The sequence below is a fragment of the Taeniopygia guttata genome, chromosome 37, assembly GCF_048771995.1.
Source record: "Taeniopygia guttata chromosome 37, bTaeGut7.mat, whole genome shotgun sequence".
NCBI classification, from domain to species: domain Eukaryota; kingdom Metazoa; phylum Chordata; class Aves; order Passeriformes; family Estrildidae; genus Taeniopygia; species Taeniopygia guttata.
In genome coordinates, this window is record NC_133062.1 from 6,202,230 (window position 1) to 6,218,649 (window position 16,420).

Below are 16,420 nucleotides of genomic sequence, written 5' to 3' on the forward strand. Positions count from 1 at the left end.
AGCCCCCTGAGGGCTGACCCTGTTTGGACAAGCTGCTCCTCACCCCCAGCCTCACCATGTCTGACATCACCCACCTGGCACTGACATCCCTGTGCCCTGCAGCAGAACCTTGTCCCTCAGCTCTGCAGCTCCATGTCCCAGCCCATTGCACCGTGTCCCACCTGCTCTCCTCAGGGCTCTGCCTGCACACAGGCCCAGGAGAAGTTTTCCTCTTGGGAAAGAAAGAATGGAAAAGCCTGAGCAGATTTCCTAAACAACAAACCCCTCAGGAGACACCTGCTCAGTACAGGCTGCCTGGAATGGTGTCACCTTTCTACAAGGGACAGTGTGACCAGAAATGATCTCTGGAAGAAGAATTCTCTGAGTCTCCCAGTTGAATTCTCTGTCCCACTCCTTTCCCTGGATCTCTGTTTCAGATGGAAGCTGCTGGTGCCATCCTCACCTTTAACCTCCCTCTGGAATGCAAACAGGTGTTCCCAGGTGTGTTAAGCAGGATTTGCTCAATGTTTCCATAAATCTTTTGTGTCCCCCATGGAACGAAGGGGCCATTTTGGCACTGAGGGGGTGATGTGGAAGCAAGGAGACAATTGTGACTCTGGGGTCCCATGGAACCAAGGGGCCATGGTGACACAGCAGGGCCACGTGGATCCAGTGGTCCATTGTGGCACTGTGGATCCAAGGAGACCATGGACACACCCCCAGAACCTCATGGAACCAAGGAGTCCATGGTGACCCAGCGGGGCTGCATGGAGCCAATGGTCCATGGTGACACTGCCCATCCAAGGAGGCCATTTGGACACTGCGGAAGCTCATGGAGCGAGGTGGCCATTGTGACACTGAAGAACTTCATGACACCAAATATCCATGGGGACACAGCAGGGCATCATGGATCCCAGGAACCACTGTTGGCAGTGCGGAAACTCCTGGAACCAGGGGCCGTTGTGGCACTGCAGCACCAACACAGCTGCTGCACCTTGTCCCTGCCCTGCACAGCTCCTTGGGAGGCACAGCAGGAGCAGCACCCTGGGAGCCTTGGGAATGCCCCTCTGGGATCCATGACACACACTCCCAGGGGCTGGAATTCCAGTTCCCAGCCAGGAAAAGATGTTCCTGCCCTTGAAGGCAAAGCTCTTATGGAAGAGCCAACAGCCAAGTGGAGCAAGATCCTACAGTGACATTTCACTGCCAGCCTTCATAACTTCGCCCGTGGTTGTCATAGCTCATGGATTGGGAATTAAATCAGGGCAGGGCCTTTGGTGGGAGCTGCCCTGGGTCAATGGAGACACTGGCAGAGAAACAGAGCAGGCAAAGGAAGGCAGGAGAGAAAGGAGGTGTTTTGGTTTGGAATGACAGGTGTCTGATAAGGAAGGCAGGGGCCTCTCCTGAAATGGAAAAATGTAAACTCTCTTTCTGAATTGTTATAAATTTGAAATTAAGGGGGGCTCTCAGGTAAAAATATGGGAGCAGGAATAACAGCTCTTTATTAGGAAAGAAAATGAAAATATGAACAATGCAGTGAACCAAAACAACACTGAGAGAGCCAGAATACAACCTGACACGTTGTTGGACAGGGTGTTGGCCGCAGTCCAATTGGAATGGTGGCTGCAGTCCTCCTGCAGTGTCAGGTGTGGTTCTGTTGGAGAAGTGATCCTGTAGAAAAGGGTGTCTTCTTCTGAAGAGGAAGAGGCAGCTGTTCCTCTGAGAAATCCAGCCCAGAAAAAGCTGTGTTAGTGGGCCAGAATCTCAAGACTAGATGCAGGTAGGAATGCTTGGCTCCTCCATCTGGGCGGAACATCTCACAGTGGGATGTTACAGTTCTTATCAGTCATGCAGTGACATTCAATAGCCCATTATCAGCAGATGTCTCCCCTGAGGGAGGATTGATTGTGGAAGAGATAAGGAAAAACTGCCCACTTAACACAGGACAACTGCCATACAGATGGCAAATAGAACACATCTTGCTTTTCAGTCTGGGACAGGAGGTCACAAACAAAATCAGCTGAGAAGGCGGCACTCTGAAAAGCAAACCAGAACTGACAGAAAATGAATAGGACATAAATCAATAATTCTGATAGTTTTATTAATTATCAAAATAAATCAGCCCCACACAATCCTGATCCCACAACCTCAAATTTGGATCTTACTTCTCCCAGTCACCTCCCAACCCCATCTCACCCTAGAGGCTGTGGAACTGAGTAATTTTGGCATGGGACTGAGGTGGGAACCAGCCATTTTGAGGTGGGATTGAGCAATTTTGGGGTAAGATTGAGGGGTTTCAGGTGGGATTGAATCATTTTGAGGTGACAGAGCAATCCACCTTGGCATTTGGAGTGCAAAGATATGGAGAATACTACCAGATATCCCCCAAGAACCCACAAATCCTCCAGAATATGTTCCCAAACCATAAATTCCACCTCAAATACCTGTTAAATGGTGGGACTTTTGATATCCCTGGTCAATACTCTTTTTAGTCATTTTTCAGGTGTTTTTAAGTGATTAAGATATATCAGAAGAAAATTAGGGCCAAACCAAAACCAGAGAGCCCTTGAGCATCCCCTGAGCACTGGACAAAACAAACTCAGCAGAAATCAAACTTAACCCTCCATAAAATGCCTTGAGGAAGATTTGCTCTTCCCACAAGTTACTTGTGATGGAAACGCAAACAAATCCCAAACATTACTAAGCCAACAACAAGCAATTCTGTGGCAATTCCAAATTTCACTAGTTCCAGCACAGCTCCAACTCAGATGCTGGCAGGTTCCAAAAAAAGAAAAATGGAAATTTGGCCTGATACAGATTATTACAAGGAAGGGAAAGGTCTGTGTAGCTGTCACAAAGGTGACAGGGACGAAGAAAATAATGATTCTCATATTTGGAAAAGCCCCCAAGCCTGTGAATTCAGGAGTTACTTCAGAATTTAGCTACTTGAGTTGGGCTTCTTGTAGGACTTTAGTAGCATTGTGTTCCTCACTGTGTGGTGAATGGTCCTTGTCAGTCTCACTGGTATCATTTGGTCCCTTTCCTCCAGTGATTTTAACAAACATTTCAGGGAAGGACAAGAAAATATTTTCTTTACACTGGCCATCCACAACAGCCATTTTCCTCATAAGTTCTCCCAAAAGTCACTCAGAGGAAGCTGCATCCAAGTTTCCAAGAGTTCCTCCAGAAAGAGCCACAAGCTCGTCAGAGGAGGGACCCATGCTGTTGTCAAAGGCACTTGGGGTCAGACAGCAGTGCCCTGAACTCACAGTGCAAAATAATGTCTCAATCTGGCTAAAAAAATTGTTAGAGAGATGCCTCTGCCCCATTTAAGGTGCTAACGAGACCAAATCCAAGGTGGATTTTATTGAACAGTAAATGTGAGGTAGAGAGAGACATGGAAAGAAAGATAAAATTGAGAGAAAGTAAGGGAGTGACAGGGACAGAGATCTCCCTCGGGGTGGGGCAAGTGTGACATTGTCCCCTGTGTGCGTGGCCTTCCCAGGGTGGGGGTTTTACACCTGAGCCAGTTTGGGTAAGGGGGGTGGTGTTCACCCCCCACCCCGAGCAGGGATGGCCTCACTGTTTCAGGTTACAATGTCAGATGTAACCAAAAGTGTTTTCAGTCACCATCTCCATAAACTGTTATCAACAGGTGGGGCAGTGTTCTTTATCTCTTCCATGGCTCAGCCCTGATAACGCCCTCCAGGGGTTATCTTCTGTTAATGGGCCATTGAGTGTCACTGCAGGGCTGATAAAATTACATCATCCCATTGTGGGATGCTCCGCCCAGGGGGAGGAACCAAGCATTCCTACCTGGATATAATCTCACCCTTGCAACACCACGACCACCTTGCCTACTGGATTCCCAGAGGACAAGAGCTCCATAACCACCACTGGACCTTCAGAGGAAGACCAGACCCTTCTACAGGATCACCGCTTTGACAGAATCACGTTCATCACTCCAGCCGGACTGCAGCCACCATTTCATCAGACTGCTACCACCACCCTGAGCAACGGGGTGTCAGATTATATCCTGACTCTGTGAGATTAAGCCAGTGTTTCTGTATCATTGCCTTGATCTTAATTTTCTTACTCAATTGTGATTCTGGTTTAGACTCTCTCCCTGGTTTGCCTTCCACCCAGGACAATACTGAATGTGCTCATCTCTTGTTTTCCTCCCAAAACAGAAATTCCCATCCCCAGCCCTTTGCCAGATGGAGGAGAAGGCTGTGAGGAAGAGGAAGGCGCCCTGGGACACTGAGGCAGGTGAGGAGGAAGTCAGTGCCCCTTTCCCCCTCTCTCCTGCTCCATCTCCCAGCCCAGCCTGGCCCCCGGCTGCAGGACAGCCCCGCTGCCGACGCTCTGCTGACGGGGACGCACTGGGGGGATCTCCTTACCCTTCCTTGTGGCACGGAGGCAAATCCCATCCTCTCCTTGTCCTTTCTACCCCAGAGCAGGAGCTGATGATGGAGACCAGGAAGGACAAATCCCTGCAGCACAACCTCATGGAAGAGGCTGTTTTGAGCAACTCCACAGCGCAAGAATCCAACAGGGAGGAAAAGCCCCGGAGATCCCACAGGAGGAGGGGCTGGAAACCCAGCCCAGGGTGCTCTGAGGAGGAAAGGCCCACTCTGGGTCAGGAAGGTGGGCAGAGCTTTAGCCAGAGCTCGGAGCTGGTGGTCCCTGAGAAGCTTCACGATGGGGAGAAGCCCTACAAGTGCTTGGAGTGTGGGAAGAGCTTCAGGCAGAGCAACAGTCTGAAACGACATCAGATGATCCACACTGGGGAATGGCCCTACGAGTGTGGGGAATGTGGGAAGAGCTTCAGGCAGAGCAACAATCTGAAACGACATCAGATTGTCCACACTGGGGAATGGCCCTACGAGTGTGGGGAGTGTGGGAAGGGCTTCAGCTGCAGCTCCCACCTCATCATCCACCAACGCATCCACACTGGGGAGAGGCCCTACGAGTGTCCTGAGTGTCAGAAGAGGTTTCAGACCAGCTCCAATCTCCTTGTACATGAGCGGATTCACACGGATGAGAGGCCCTTCCGCTGCCCCGACTGTGGCAAGGTCTTCAAACACAACACCACCCTTGTCACCCACCGGCGCATCCACACTGGGGAGAGGCCCTACATGTGCCCCACATGTGGGAAGAGGTTTCACACCAGCTACAGTCTCCTCCTGCATGAGCGGGTCCACACCGAGGAGAGGCTCTTCCTCTGCTCTGACTGTGGGAAGGGGTTCAAGCAAAACTCCACCCTTGTAAGGCACCAGCGCATCCACACTGGGGAGAGGCCCTATGAGTGTTCCCAGTGTGGGAAGAGCTTCACCCGGAGCTCTCACTTGATCCAACACCAACGGAGCCACCGATGACGGAAGCCCTGTGAGTGCCCCAACTGCAGGAGGAGCTTCGTGCACCACTCCAGCTTCACCCCCCATTGAAGAACCCAGATTGGGAAGAGCCCTGGTGATCCCTGTTCCCTGTGATCCATGCTGGGAAGATACCTGTACCTTCTCCTGCCCCTGCCAATGACCTTATGTGGGATTGAAGAACATGAGGGTCTGGCCATGGCCCTGTCACTACATTCACTCCCACCTCAGGTCATTGCCAGGGGCAGGAAAGGGACTCTCTTTCTCTCTCTCTGAGAAGGGTGTCCTTTCCAGGCAGGAGGAGACATGTGGTCAGGAAGGTAGAATTGATGGTGATGTAATTTCCCCTGTAAATAGTTTTTCTTATCCCTTCTGTTGTCAATATTTTTTCTGTTCCAGTTTGTTCCTTATCTCGTTGCTGTTCCCAGTAAATTGTTCTTATCCCAGCCTGGGATCTTTCCATTTTTTCCTTCAGTGGAAGGTGGGAGGGCAACGAGCACCAGCGGGGTTTTAGCAGGAGCAGGAAATTGGGGAATGCCATTCCTGAATCCCGGCCTGTGGAAACTGAGCATCCCAGCTGGTGCCAGCCATGGTGGCCATGGCAGCAGCCTTGGAAGCAGGTCCCTGGCTGGGGCTGAGGGAACCTCTTCACTCTGGTGCCCAGGGACAGGAGTGGAGGGAACAGCTGCAGCTGAGTCGGGGCAGGCTGAGGTTGGATCTCAGGGAAAGGTTTTTGCCCAGAGGCTGCTGGGGCACTGCCCAGGCTCCCCAGGGAAGGGTCACAGCTCCAGGGCTCTCTGAGCTCCAGCAGCGTTTGGACAGCGCTGCCAGGCCCAGGCTGGCAGTGTTGGGGTGTCCTGTGCAGGGCCAGCAGCTGGACTCGAGGATCCTGATGGGTCCCTCCCAGCTCAGCCAATTCTGTGGTTCTGGGATCCCATGACCCTGGGGATGGGAGTGCCAATGGTTGCCATGGAAACGGGCTCTGGCTGCAGGCCTGAGCTGGTGTCCATGGCAACCACCCCTGGCATGGGGTGTCCATGGAGCTGCCCAGGGGCTGACCATAGCAACAGGGGCTGGGGAAGGTTGCCATGGAAACTGACCATAGCAATGGGTCCTGATGAGGTTGGCTGTGGTAATCCAGGGCATCCCTCTGGCTGCCCTGGCAGGTCTGGGACCCTGGCAGGGGTCAGGAACCCCCCTGTACAGAGCCCTAAGAGACACTGTCTGTGATCTCTGTCCATGGGGAGGAGTTTTCAATCTTACAGGATGAATTACACACTCTGAGTGTTTGACATGAGTAATAATTAGTGTGACATGGGTGCAAAAGTAGAATTTTAGGATTCTAGGTAAGGGGTTCAAAGGAGGCAAGATGGAGGAAATCGTGTGTGTCCTGTCCTTTTTCATCTTCTTCATGCCTTCCATGTTTCACTGTAGTGTTGGCATTTTTCTGTTGGTTTAGACTGGGGACACACTGTTCAACACAGGTGATAGGTATTGGCACATTATTGTAAATATAGCACAGGTAGTTTCTGGTATATATTGTTTGTAACTTCCCACTGAGGGGCAGAGCCCTGCACGCTGCCCCGCAAGAAAGGCCTACTGCAGGTCAGACAGAACATGTTATAGATAAGCAAGAATAAACAACCTTGAAAACCAGCACAGATGAATTATGGCTTCTTCTTTGGCAGTGGGGCTCAAAGACAGCAAATTTCTGCAATTTTGGGATCATTTAAATACCACAGATTCTGACATAAATGGCATCCCTGGGTGGGCTCGAACCACCAAACTTTCAGTTAAGAGCCGACAGTTTGCGTATTAAGGTTCAGATATTTTGACAGGCCCTCAGAGGGGTTTCATGGGGACTTTCTAAGTGTCCCCAGGCTGCCAAAGAGCCGGGATGTCACAGGCACTCACAGGGGCTCCTGTCATGGGCAGACTGGGAGCTTTAGGCAAAGTTTATTAGAGAAGCTCCTGTCAGGTCAGGAGGCACAGAAAGGACCCCCAATAGCCCTTATAGATCCCCAAATACCTCCAAGGACCGCCAGCCTTTCTAAGCCTCTTTTTTGTGAGAGGAGCCTTGGAGCAGCAGGTTCCAATCCCTACCCCTGACATTTCAAGATCTCCTATGTAAACAATTATAAAGGTGGAATTAAAACTTTATACAATTCTCCCTTAGCATTAGGAATTATAAACCAGTGTTGGGGGTTAGGTTTTTCCTTTCTGTTTGTTCCTTATCATTGGCTGATGTTTATCGGCTGATCCCTTATTTTGGGAGGAGCTGCTGCTCTTGGAGACAAGAGTTTCCACTGCTGCTGCCGGAGCCCAGCCCAGAGCTGCTTCTTCTGTCCTGGGATGAGCCTCTGCTCGTGAGAACAGCCACTAAACTGGGACCTTATTTACACCTGCCCCACTAAAAGAGAGACCTATCCCTGTCTGCTCTGGTGTCCAGGATCCTGAGCTGGGCTCTCTCTGCCCTGCTTGGAGCCCCTCACCCCCTGCCTGCCGAGACATCCTGCCAGCCCAGCTGACTGCTTTTTGCCAGTCCTGCTGGGGCACCGAGCTGACTGCTTTCTGAGAGTCCTGCTGGGGCACCGGAGCCGGCTGCCCCGGGGTTTGTGAAGCAAAGCCTCTCTCCAGCCCTTCCCCCTTCGGACAAAGCCGCCATGGCCCCGCGCTGCCGAGCCCGGCCGGAGCGCCCCCTGCAGCCGCGTGGGGGTCAGCGCACCTGCCCTGCCCCCGGGAGCCACAGCGCCCCTGCTGGCTGTGCCCGGAACTGCACCGCAGGGAAAGCGCCACGGCCCAAAGGCCGGGACTGGGCTCTGCTCTGTTTGCTGTTCGTGCCGCAGCTGCTGCTGCTTGTTTGCTTTGTTATACACACTAGGAAAGAGCTGACATTCCTATTCCCATATCTTTGCCTGCCTGAGAGCCCCTTGATTTCATGATTCTACTAATTTGGAGGGAGGGGGTTTACATTCTCCATTCCACAGGAGGCTTTTTGCTGCCTTCCCTAGCAGACACCTGTCTTGTAAACCAAGACCAGTTTTGGCACCCGATGTGCAGCCTGAGGGCATTGAGAGAAACAGGGTGAAATAAGAATAACAATTCTTGAGTAACATGATTTTTTTTTGTTGCACTGGATATAGAAACCTTGTTAGGTGTCACCATGCGGTCTAGCTTACCCTGGTTTGGGTGGCACATGGTTGTGGCTACATTTTTCCCATCCTATAACTATGTGAAAACAGAGTTGCAATGGACTAAAAACTAATGCGACAGAAAGAAATAATTTTGTAATTTCCTATCAAAACACATTTTCCTCCCTTTCTCACCAACCTTGTCCTGGTGTCATTCAGCAGGGCTGTCAGAAAGTTCATCATTCTGAGTGGATGTTCCAGGCTGCAGCCACAAGGAAACAGGGAATAGGGATTTTCCTGCTCCTGGGGAGTGAAACACTGATGAAAAATTAAACCCTACTATTTTAATAAAGATTTGTAGGGAATGGGTATGCTTATTTATAACGCTGTGGACGCATGACCATTAAAGGGCAATAAGTCCTGACATACGTCCACAGCGCTATAAATAAACATACCCATTCCCTACAAATCTTTATTAAAATTGTAGGGTTTGATTTTCATCCGTGTTTCATCATGGCGAGCCAGGCAGGAGATTTTCTGTCCTCGCAGGGGCAGGGGGTAGAACAGACCTCCTTGGCACACCCGGGGAATTTCCCTGGAGGGGCTCCGCTCTGCCTCGCTTGCCACCTGCGGAGACAGCCAAGGAGCGCTGGTGTGCGATAAAGGGCCGGACTGAGAGGGCCCTGGGGTGCCAGAGCAGCACTGCTGGGCAGTCCCTCAGAGCCGGCAGGGCCCGGCCTCGCTCCTGGGCCTGAGTGCCCGCGGGGAAGGGAAACAAGCGGAGAAACGGGGCTGAGGACGTGCACTGTGTTTACAGGCGGTGATTTGTGTGCATTTGAACAGTGGCTAGACGAACTGGGGGGGTTCCTCTGCCCCAGTGGTTCGGACTTGGATTCCTGGAATTTTACTGTGCGCTGTTATGCTGTGCTGTGTTGAGAAAAGGGGACACTTTAAGAGATACCACCAGTGAAATTCCCAGTGAGTTTGTGTGATTGTCCCCCACATTATAGTATTTTAATTCACGAGATTATATAGTTGCATTTATAGAGATTTTAAGATATTTTTTGCAACAAGTGTAGCATTTTATGCAGAAGAGCTATAGTATAATGATTTATGTTTAACTGTAGTAAAACAAATCAAAGGAATTCCAAGAATTCCTCCCTCACAACAACTTAAGCCCTGACTCTCCTTGAATTTGAGATAAGGACAGGGTTCTGTGTTTGTGAGCATATCAGAGTTTTTGCTGTAACAGGCACAGCCTTTTGCAGGGCAATGAAATAAGTGTCAGTAGAAACAATGCTTTAGTTAGATTGTGTGAGAAGAGAACTAGAAAAGACTGAGATTTTGTAAAAGAGGGTTTAAATAAAGGAAAAATGCCAAAGTGATAAACGGAATAGCTTGCAGGCAATTCCTGGGAGTTTTTGGTGCATTAAGAGGCTGGCACCTTGTATGAGTACTATTATAATGCAGAGTTTGTGAGAAAGGCTAGTATTGCTGTTCCATGCCCCAAGTGTAAATTGAAGGCTCCTAATCAAGCCAATTCAGAACCTGAGATCTTAAAGCTTATGTGTAAATGATCGCATCTCATACCTGCGACCTGGAAAGTCTGTGTGTGAGAAAAACTGAAAAGAGACCATGAGGCTTGGGTAGAAACAAAATAGTATAAGCAATAAAAACTAACCAAAGCAAAGAGATTCCCAGAAAGCCTCCAATAAGGGCAGCTCAGAAAACTAAAGGATTTATAACACCTTATTGCAACCAATGCTGTTTTAAGACAGGAAAGCAAATAAGGTGAGGTCTTGTATGCTAATATGTTTTTTCACCTCCAAGAATCACCCAAAATGTCAGAGTCACTGGGTTCAGAGTTCCTTCTGACCCACTGGTGTTAGCTCTTAAAAAAAAAAATAGAGCAAAGAGAAAGCAAATCAAATGTGTTGCTCAGCATGCAGTATAAGACCTGTGCAGGTGAGGGCTGCGAGGGGCCGGGACCCGCCCCCGCCGGGATTCGGGCAGGTCTGGGCGAAATTCCCGAATTTTTGTGCGCAACTCTGGTGGGTATGGTCGAAATTTTCGTTTGTAAACTAGGATTTTCTTTCTCCTGCAATCTGTGGTTTTGCAATCTTTTCCCGGCTGCAGCTTGTGGTCTTTTAAACCTTTAAGAACCTTTTTGTATGACCAAAATTTATTAATGTATATTTTACATAATCACGAATAATTCCATAACATATAACAATGGGGCTGCAGAGATCCCCCTGCAGGTTCACGGGTGTGAAAAACACCAATCACTTGGTTTTTAAAAATTTAAAATTTGATAATAATAAAATGGTTATAAAAAGAATAGAGTAATAAAGTTTAGAGTTAGGGCAATTACAAGACAATAAAAAGAAAAGAATTATGGACGTCCTGATGCTCTTGGACACAAAGTCAGGAAAAGCATGACTTGTGAACAAAGGAATCACCCTTAAACCAATACACTTGTTGCATATTCATACATCCTTCATGGTTATGCATACATTCTATTCTAAACAAGAAACTCTGTCTGTTGTACGTCAGCTGTTTCCTTTAATCCCCTGGCGTCTTGGAGTCTGAGCAAGGCCTGAAGAAATTAGCTTCTTCTGATAAGAAGCCATAAATTCCTTTCCTTTGGAAGACTGAGGTGTTCCTCGAAGTGAGTATCTCATTCCTAAAAAGAAAACTCCCCCCACATACATAGTCTCTATTTTAATATTATGTTGTAACCTAAAACTACGCTTAACAAAATATGTAAGAGAATTAATACAGCATAAACTTTCTAACATGACACATATAATATTCATTGTAACACTTGCGAAAAGCCAATCATAAATATGCATTTGTCACAATCCCTCCTCTTATTCTTTATAAATCATTTGGTTTGAGCAATATGTCTTATCCTCTTGCATTCTTTGGACTCTGTTGGTAATCAAATAAAACATGGGATTAAACAAAGAAGAAATATCAAAACACTTGTAACACATAAAAGGAAGAATCCTAATTTCTTCCACCATCCCATTCTCAATACATTACCCCACCTGTTAGTTTTTAACATTATTTTCCCTTTGGTTTTCTTTGGACTGATACCAGGGTCATAATTTTTTTCTGATATCCTTTGTTTTTTCCAGGATGACGCCCTCATTGCCATCTATTTTCAACAATCTGTACACCCCATTCTTTAGCCAATAAATAGCGTAAAGCCAACCTATTTTAATCCACTGCAGTTATAGTTTGGCTTTGCTGACTCAGTATTAATTCCAGTGCCTGAGCAGCTTTGTTTGTTATCTCCTCTATAACTGCTTGGAGTCCTATAATGCGATGCAGTATGTAATTTGGGGTTAATACAGAGCTAGATTGCTGTGCTGGTTTCACCTTTTTGTTTACTAATTGCCTTTTTACCGAATCTTGGACTATATCTCTAAGATCAAATGTAAAACAAATCCATCTCTCTCCTTTTGGACATTCCATGCCCCAAGTATTACTACTTTTTCCTAAGTTCCTTGTAATCCAATATTTTCCCCATTTTGCCTGCAGGTACTCAGTTTGGGTGGGTCTGTGGCTATTGACATGGGTGTGTGTAACAAAAAGGAACTTTGGTTCCTTTCCGTGTAATACTTTCTGTAGCATTTGGGACACGATCTTGCTGGTATCTCAGAAGGGAAAAGACAACAAATGAGAGACAGAAACAGGAATGACAGAGGTCTGGCATGGCTTATACCCCCACCTCCCCTGCCTATGGGGTTGCTTCCCACAGCAGGTACGTGTGATCTTCTCGGTGGTGAGTACAGTGCTCAGTCCAGGCTTGCCCTCTGTTTCCCTTGTCACTCCTTTTTACTCATTTTTTTAGGCAAGTCCTTTTCGACACTCCTTAACTGTGGTTTCCCACCATTCCTCAGGTATCTCTCAGTCAACAGGCACTAATAATTCCCATCCACAAAACAAAGTTATTACTTCAGTTGTTTTGGGTTCTATCTGCATAGGGAATTGATTCAGTACTCGATACCTCTTGCAACAAGAACATAGATTTTGTGAGCTACAACACCAATTATTCCCATAATTTGAACATTCACTTGTAACCCAGCTAGCGTGTCCAGTATTGGGATGAATCAAATAAAGTATACAGTATAGTACTGATGGCAATTTCCCTTCTTCCCTGTACAAGGCACAGGCTGAGGCCAGACTATAAGAACTCTTTGACTGAAACACTCCCGATCCTCCTGTTTGAAGTGGCAGTGTTCCTCTGCCAAGGAGGTGTCGGAGGCGTCTCAGGGTTTATTCAGGCAGGGCTTAGAACCAGTGATGCAAGCTTTGCCTTATTTCTCAGTGAGGTGTTATTCTTTGTACCTGCCTTGGATCATTTGGGTCTTCCCAAACCATTACCACCCAGTCCTGGTTGGAAGTCAATTTGGTATCACCCAGTTTAGATGTGATAGTCCATTCCTCAAGTTTCTTCACAAGTCCTTTGGTTTTGCTGGCATGAATTCACCCTCTTTCCGTGGTTTGGATTGCTGCTTCAGTGGTACCTGGAAAGGATTTCTTAATAACACAGTGTTAAAAGAAAAACAATACTGCATGAACTTTTACCATTAGTTTTCTTTAAAACTTTCATAGTTTAACTAAACTCTTTTTCTACAGCCACTTCTTCTTTTGTATCCAGCTGTGTTAATAGCTGCAGAGACCAATTCTTCTTCCTGTGAGCTATAATTAGTTAAATAAAAAAGACCAGGCCAATTTTAACATGAGATGTATCACATCTCTTGCCTTTTACTTTTTGGGTAACATTTAACTGTTTTAGTCTTACAGACTTTAAGTCTTCAGAACAAAAGCCTTCTCTTCTTAACAACAGCAATCAGAAAGAAAAAAGAAATCTTGCTTAAGACAATAAACCACTTTGTGAGAGTCACAATCTCTGCCTTGATCTTCTCTCTACTGGTGGTCCTGTTCACAGCCTTGGGTTTAACTCTGTCCTTCCCCACTTCCCCCCCTCCTTGTTGTCACTCTGCCTAGCAGGAATGGGGGAGAACTTACAGATAGCTGTGGCTGAGGGGACCTTGGGGGTGTATTTCGCTCTCCCCTTCACTCTCTTTCTCTCTCTCTCTCCCTTTCTAACTCTTTCTTTTTCTCTCTTCACATTTCAACATCCACATTCCAATATCAGTCCACTTTCCAACATTAATCCTACATCCTGGAGAGGTGAGTCTGCCAATCACCTCTCCCCCCTTTTTCACCTTCCTTACAAAGTAAATTACTTTTGTTATGCGTGTTCAGCAGGAGTGTAAATCATGGCACCCTCCACCAAGGCTGCCAGCCACTCACAGCTGACAGTGCACAAATAAAGACTTATTTTGCTATCACAATTTTTCCATTCACAAGCTTGAAAAGGTTGAAGGAACAAAGTAAACAACAACTTACTTCCAAAGTGACCCTGCCTGCACCAAAACAAATTTAAGGCAATGCTAGTTAGTGCAATGCAATTTGCAACGAAGCCAAGGTTTGATTTGGGAAGGGCATCTGAGGACACAGAGCATGAGTTTTACAAATCTGTATTTTGAAGAGGGAATGGACAAAATATGAGTAGAGTTGAGGGCAGGGGGAGGACAGCAAGTGAGGAATTTTTCTCTGCAATACTCTCTTTTTGACTGCCAGGAAACACTGTCCAAAGAGGCTCCTGTGGTACAAACAATAACTGGGTGGGAAGAGGCGCTCCTGAATTCAAGCCTTAATGTCATAATAGGAAACTGCCCCTGAGCACTGCAGTGCTGGAGCACCCTGCCTGCAAACTCACCAGAGGCAAGCCACTGCTGCCACGCTGCAGGGCTGCCTGCAGCACAGAGGGAATCATGGCCAAGCCCTCCCTGCAGGCCTGGGTAATCCACACAGGGAGCCCAAAACTTCCTCACAGCTCTCTAACTCATTCAAGAAATAGGAAACTATAGTAAGCAGAGATCTCCCTCACCATCTTTTTCATATAAGTGTGTCACACAACCACTGTGATGCTGAAAGTAACAAATTAACAGTTCACATTGGAAGATACTGAAACTTTTTTTCTTCACCTCGTTTTATAGGTTCCCTTTCCTATATGTAGCCACCTCCCATTCTGGGAAAAAATGAGCCCTATTTTTTTACAAGTGTTTTGTATGCACAACTTTAATTGCTGTTCTAAATACACTGCAAGTAGTTAGCACTTCCAGAAAAAATAACAAACAAACAAACAAAAAAAACTAAGAAAGCAAAACACATTTGGGTACATGAAAAAGGACTGGCTGGAAGAAAAAATGTTTCTCATTGACCTACCAAGCAGCTGGTGTTACCTTTAGTTTAACTTTACACACTGAGAACCACTTGAGTGAACAGCCTGCATCAACTCAAAATAAATTAATGGCAGGTTTTGCTATGTCACAGCTGTAAACTAGTTTCTCAGTCCTACAGTACAGTAAGTTATGTATTTCAAGATAAAAATCACAATGCAAATCGGAAGAAATTTCATACTGCATGAGGTGTGCACACAATTGATTTACCTCCAAAAGTCAGTTTATGACTTTTCTCTACCAGGATTGCAGTAGCTGCTATAGCTTGAACACACACTGGCCAGCCTTGATTTACTGGATCCAACATCTTTGATAAATAAGCCACGGGTCTCTTTACTCCTCCCCACTCCTGAAACAAAACCCTATGAGCTACCCCCTTTTCTTCATTTACGTACAGATGAAAGGGTTTTGCTAGTGAAGGTAAGCTTAAAGTTGATATTGGGGCAAGTTTTAACTTCAGTTTTCTTAGTTTTTCTCCATCTTCTTTGCTCCATTTTATATCATCTCCTCTGTCAGTTTATTCATACAAAAATTTTACTGCCTGTGTGCATCCTTCAATCTACAATATCCCAATAATCCGAGTATTTTTCTGATTTCCCCCTTTGAAGAGGGAGGGGGAAGGGATAGAATTCCTGTGATTCGGTCTGGGTTGAGCTTCTGACTACCCTTACTAATCAAGTGTCTAAGATATTTTACTTTTGCTTCTACAAATTGCAGCTTTCCTTTTGATACCCTTAATCCTTTTTCCCTAAGAAAATTCAAAAGCTTTAAAGTAGCCTCTCTCACTTCAGCTTCAGCTTCCCCAGAAAGTAAAAGATCATCCACATATTGGATAATTTGTATTCTAGGAGGAGTGCGAAAAGTTTGTAGTATTGTTTCTAAAGCTTGTCCAAATAAGTTTGGAGATTCAGTAAACCCCTGTGGTAGTTTTGTCCATTTTAATTGCTGTTTTCTCCCAGTTTGTGGATCCTCCCATTCAAAGGCCAAGATCTCTCAGCTCTCTTGGGCCAAAGGGCAAGCCCAAAAGGCATCTTTAATGTTCACTATGCTCCTTCTATTACCACATTTTTAATGACAGGGACTGTGAAACTTTCTCCTTTTGCTCTTGTTACATTTACAGTACCTTTTTTTACACTATAACCTTTTGGAATACTTAACAGACAGGTTCTTTCTGCCCATGTGTCTACCACAAACTCCAATTTTTCCTCTTGGGGACCCACTTTTAAAGTTATCACAGGCTCCAGACAGAACTTGTCCCCTAAAGAATAGAGCTCTGACACCCCTATTCTTCCTCGGTGCCCATCTCTTTACAAATTCTCAGATCTGTTACGCTCTTAGGACAGTCTATTTTATAATGTGCTTCGCCCTGACAGTAAAAGCAGATGTTCCTGGAATGTTCCTGAAACTTTGATTGCATTGGGATTTTATTCTTTCCTGTTCCCCTGTCTCTACCACCATCATATCTAGGAGTAGTGCCTGTGGGGTTTTTATTGTTTTCTTGCAATTTTTTTCTCGCATGGTGACTGCCACAATCTTTGCTTTTAGTTTGGCTTTGGCCACAGACTTTCTGAGCCTCCTTTAATAAATCATCTAATAATTTCTCATGCCGATCTTC

The 16,420-nt window shown here is 46.5% G+C and overlaps 1 protein-coding gene across 1 annotated transcript in view; it reads left to right on the forward strand.

The window, feature by feature from the left end:
* The window catches only part of LOC140681608 (uncharacterized), a 370,130-nt gene that overhangs the window by 340,443 nt on the left and 13,267 nt on the right, over positions 1-16,420 (forward strand). The window contains 1 exon segment of the mRNA XM_072921594.1: positions 4,689-5,322. Within this exon segment, the coding sequence (XP_072777695.1) occupies positions 4,689-5,322 (634 nt within the window).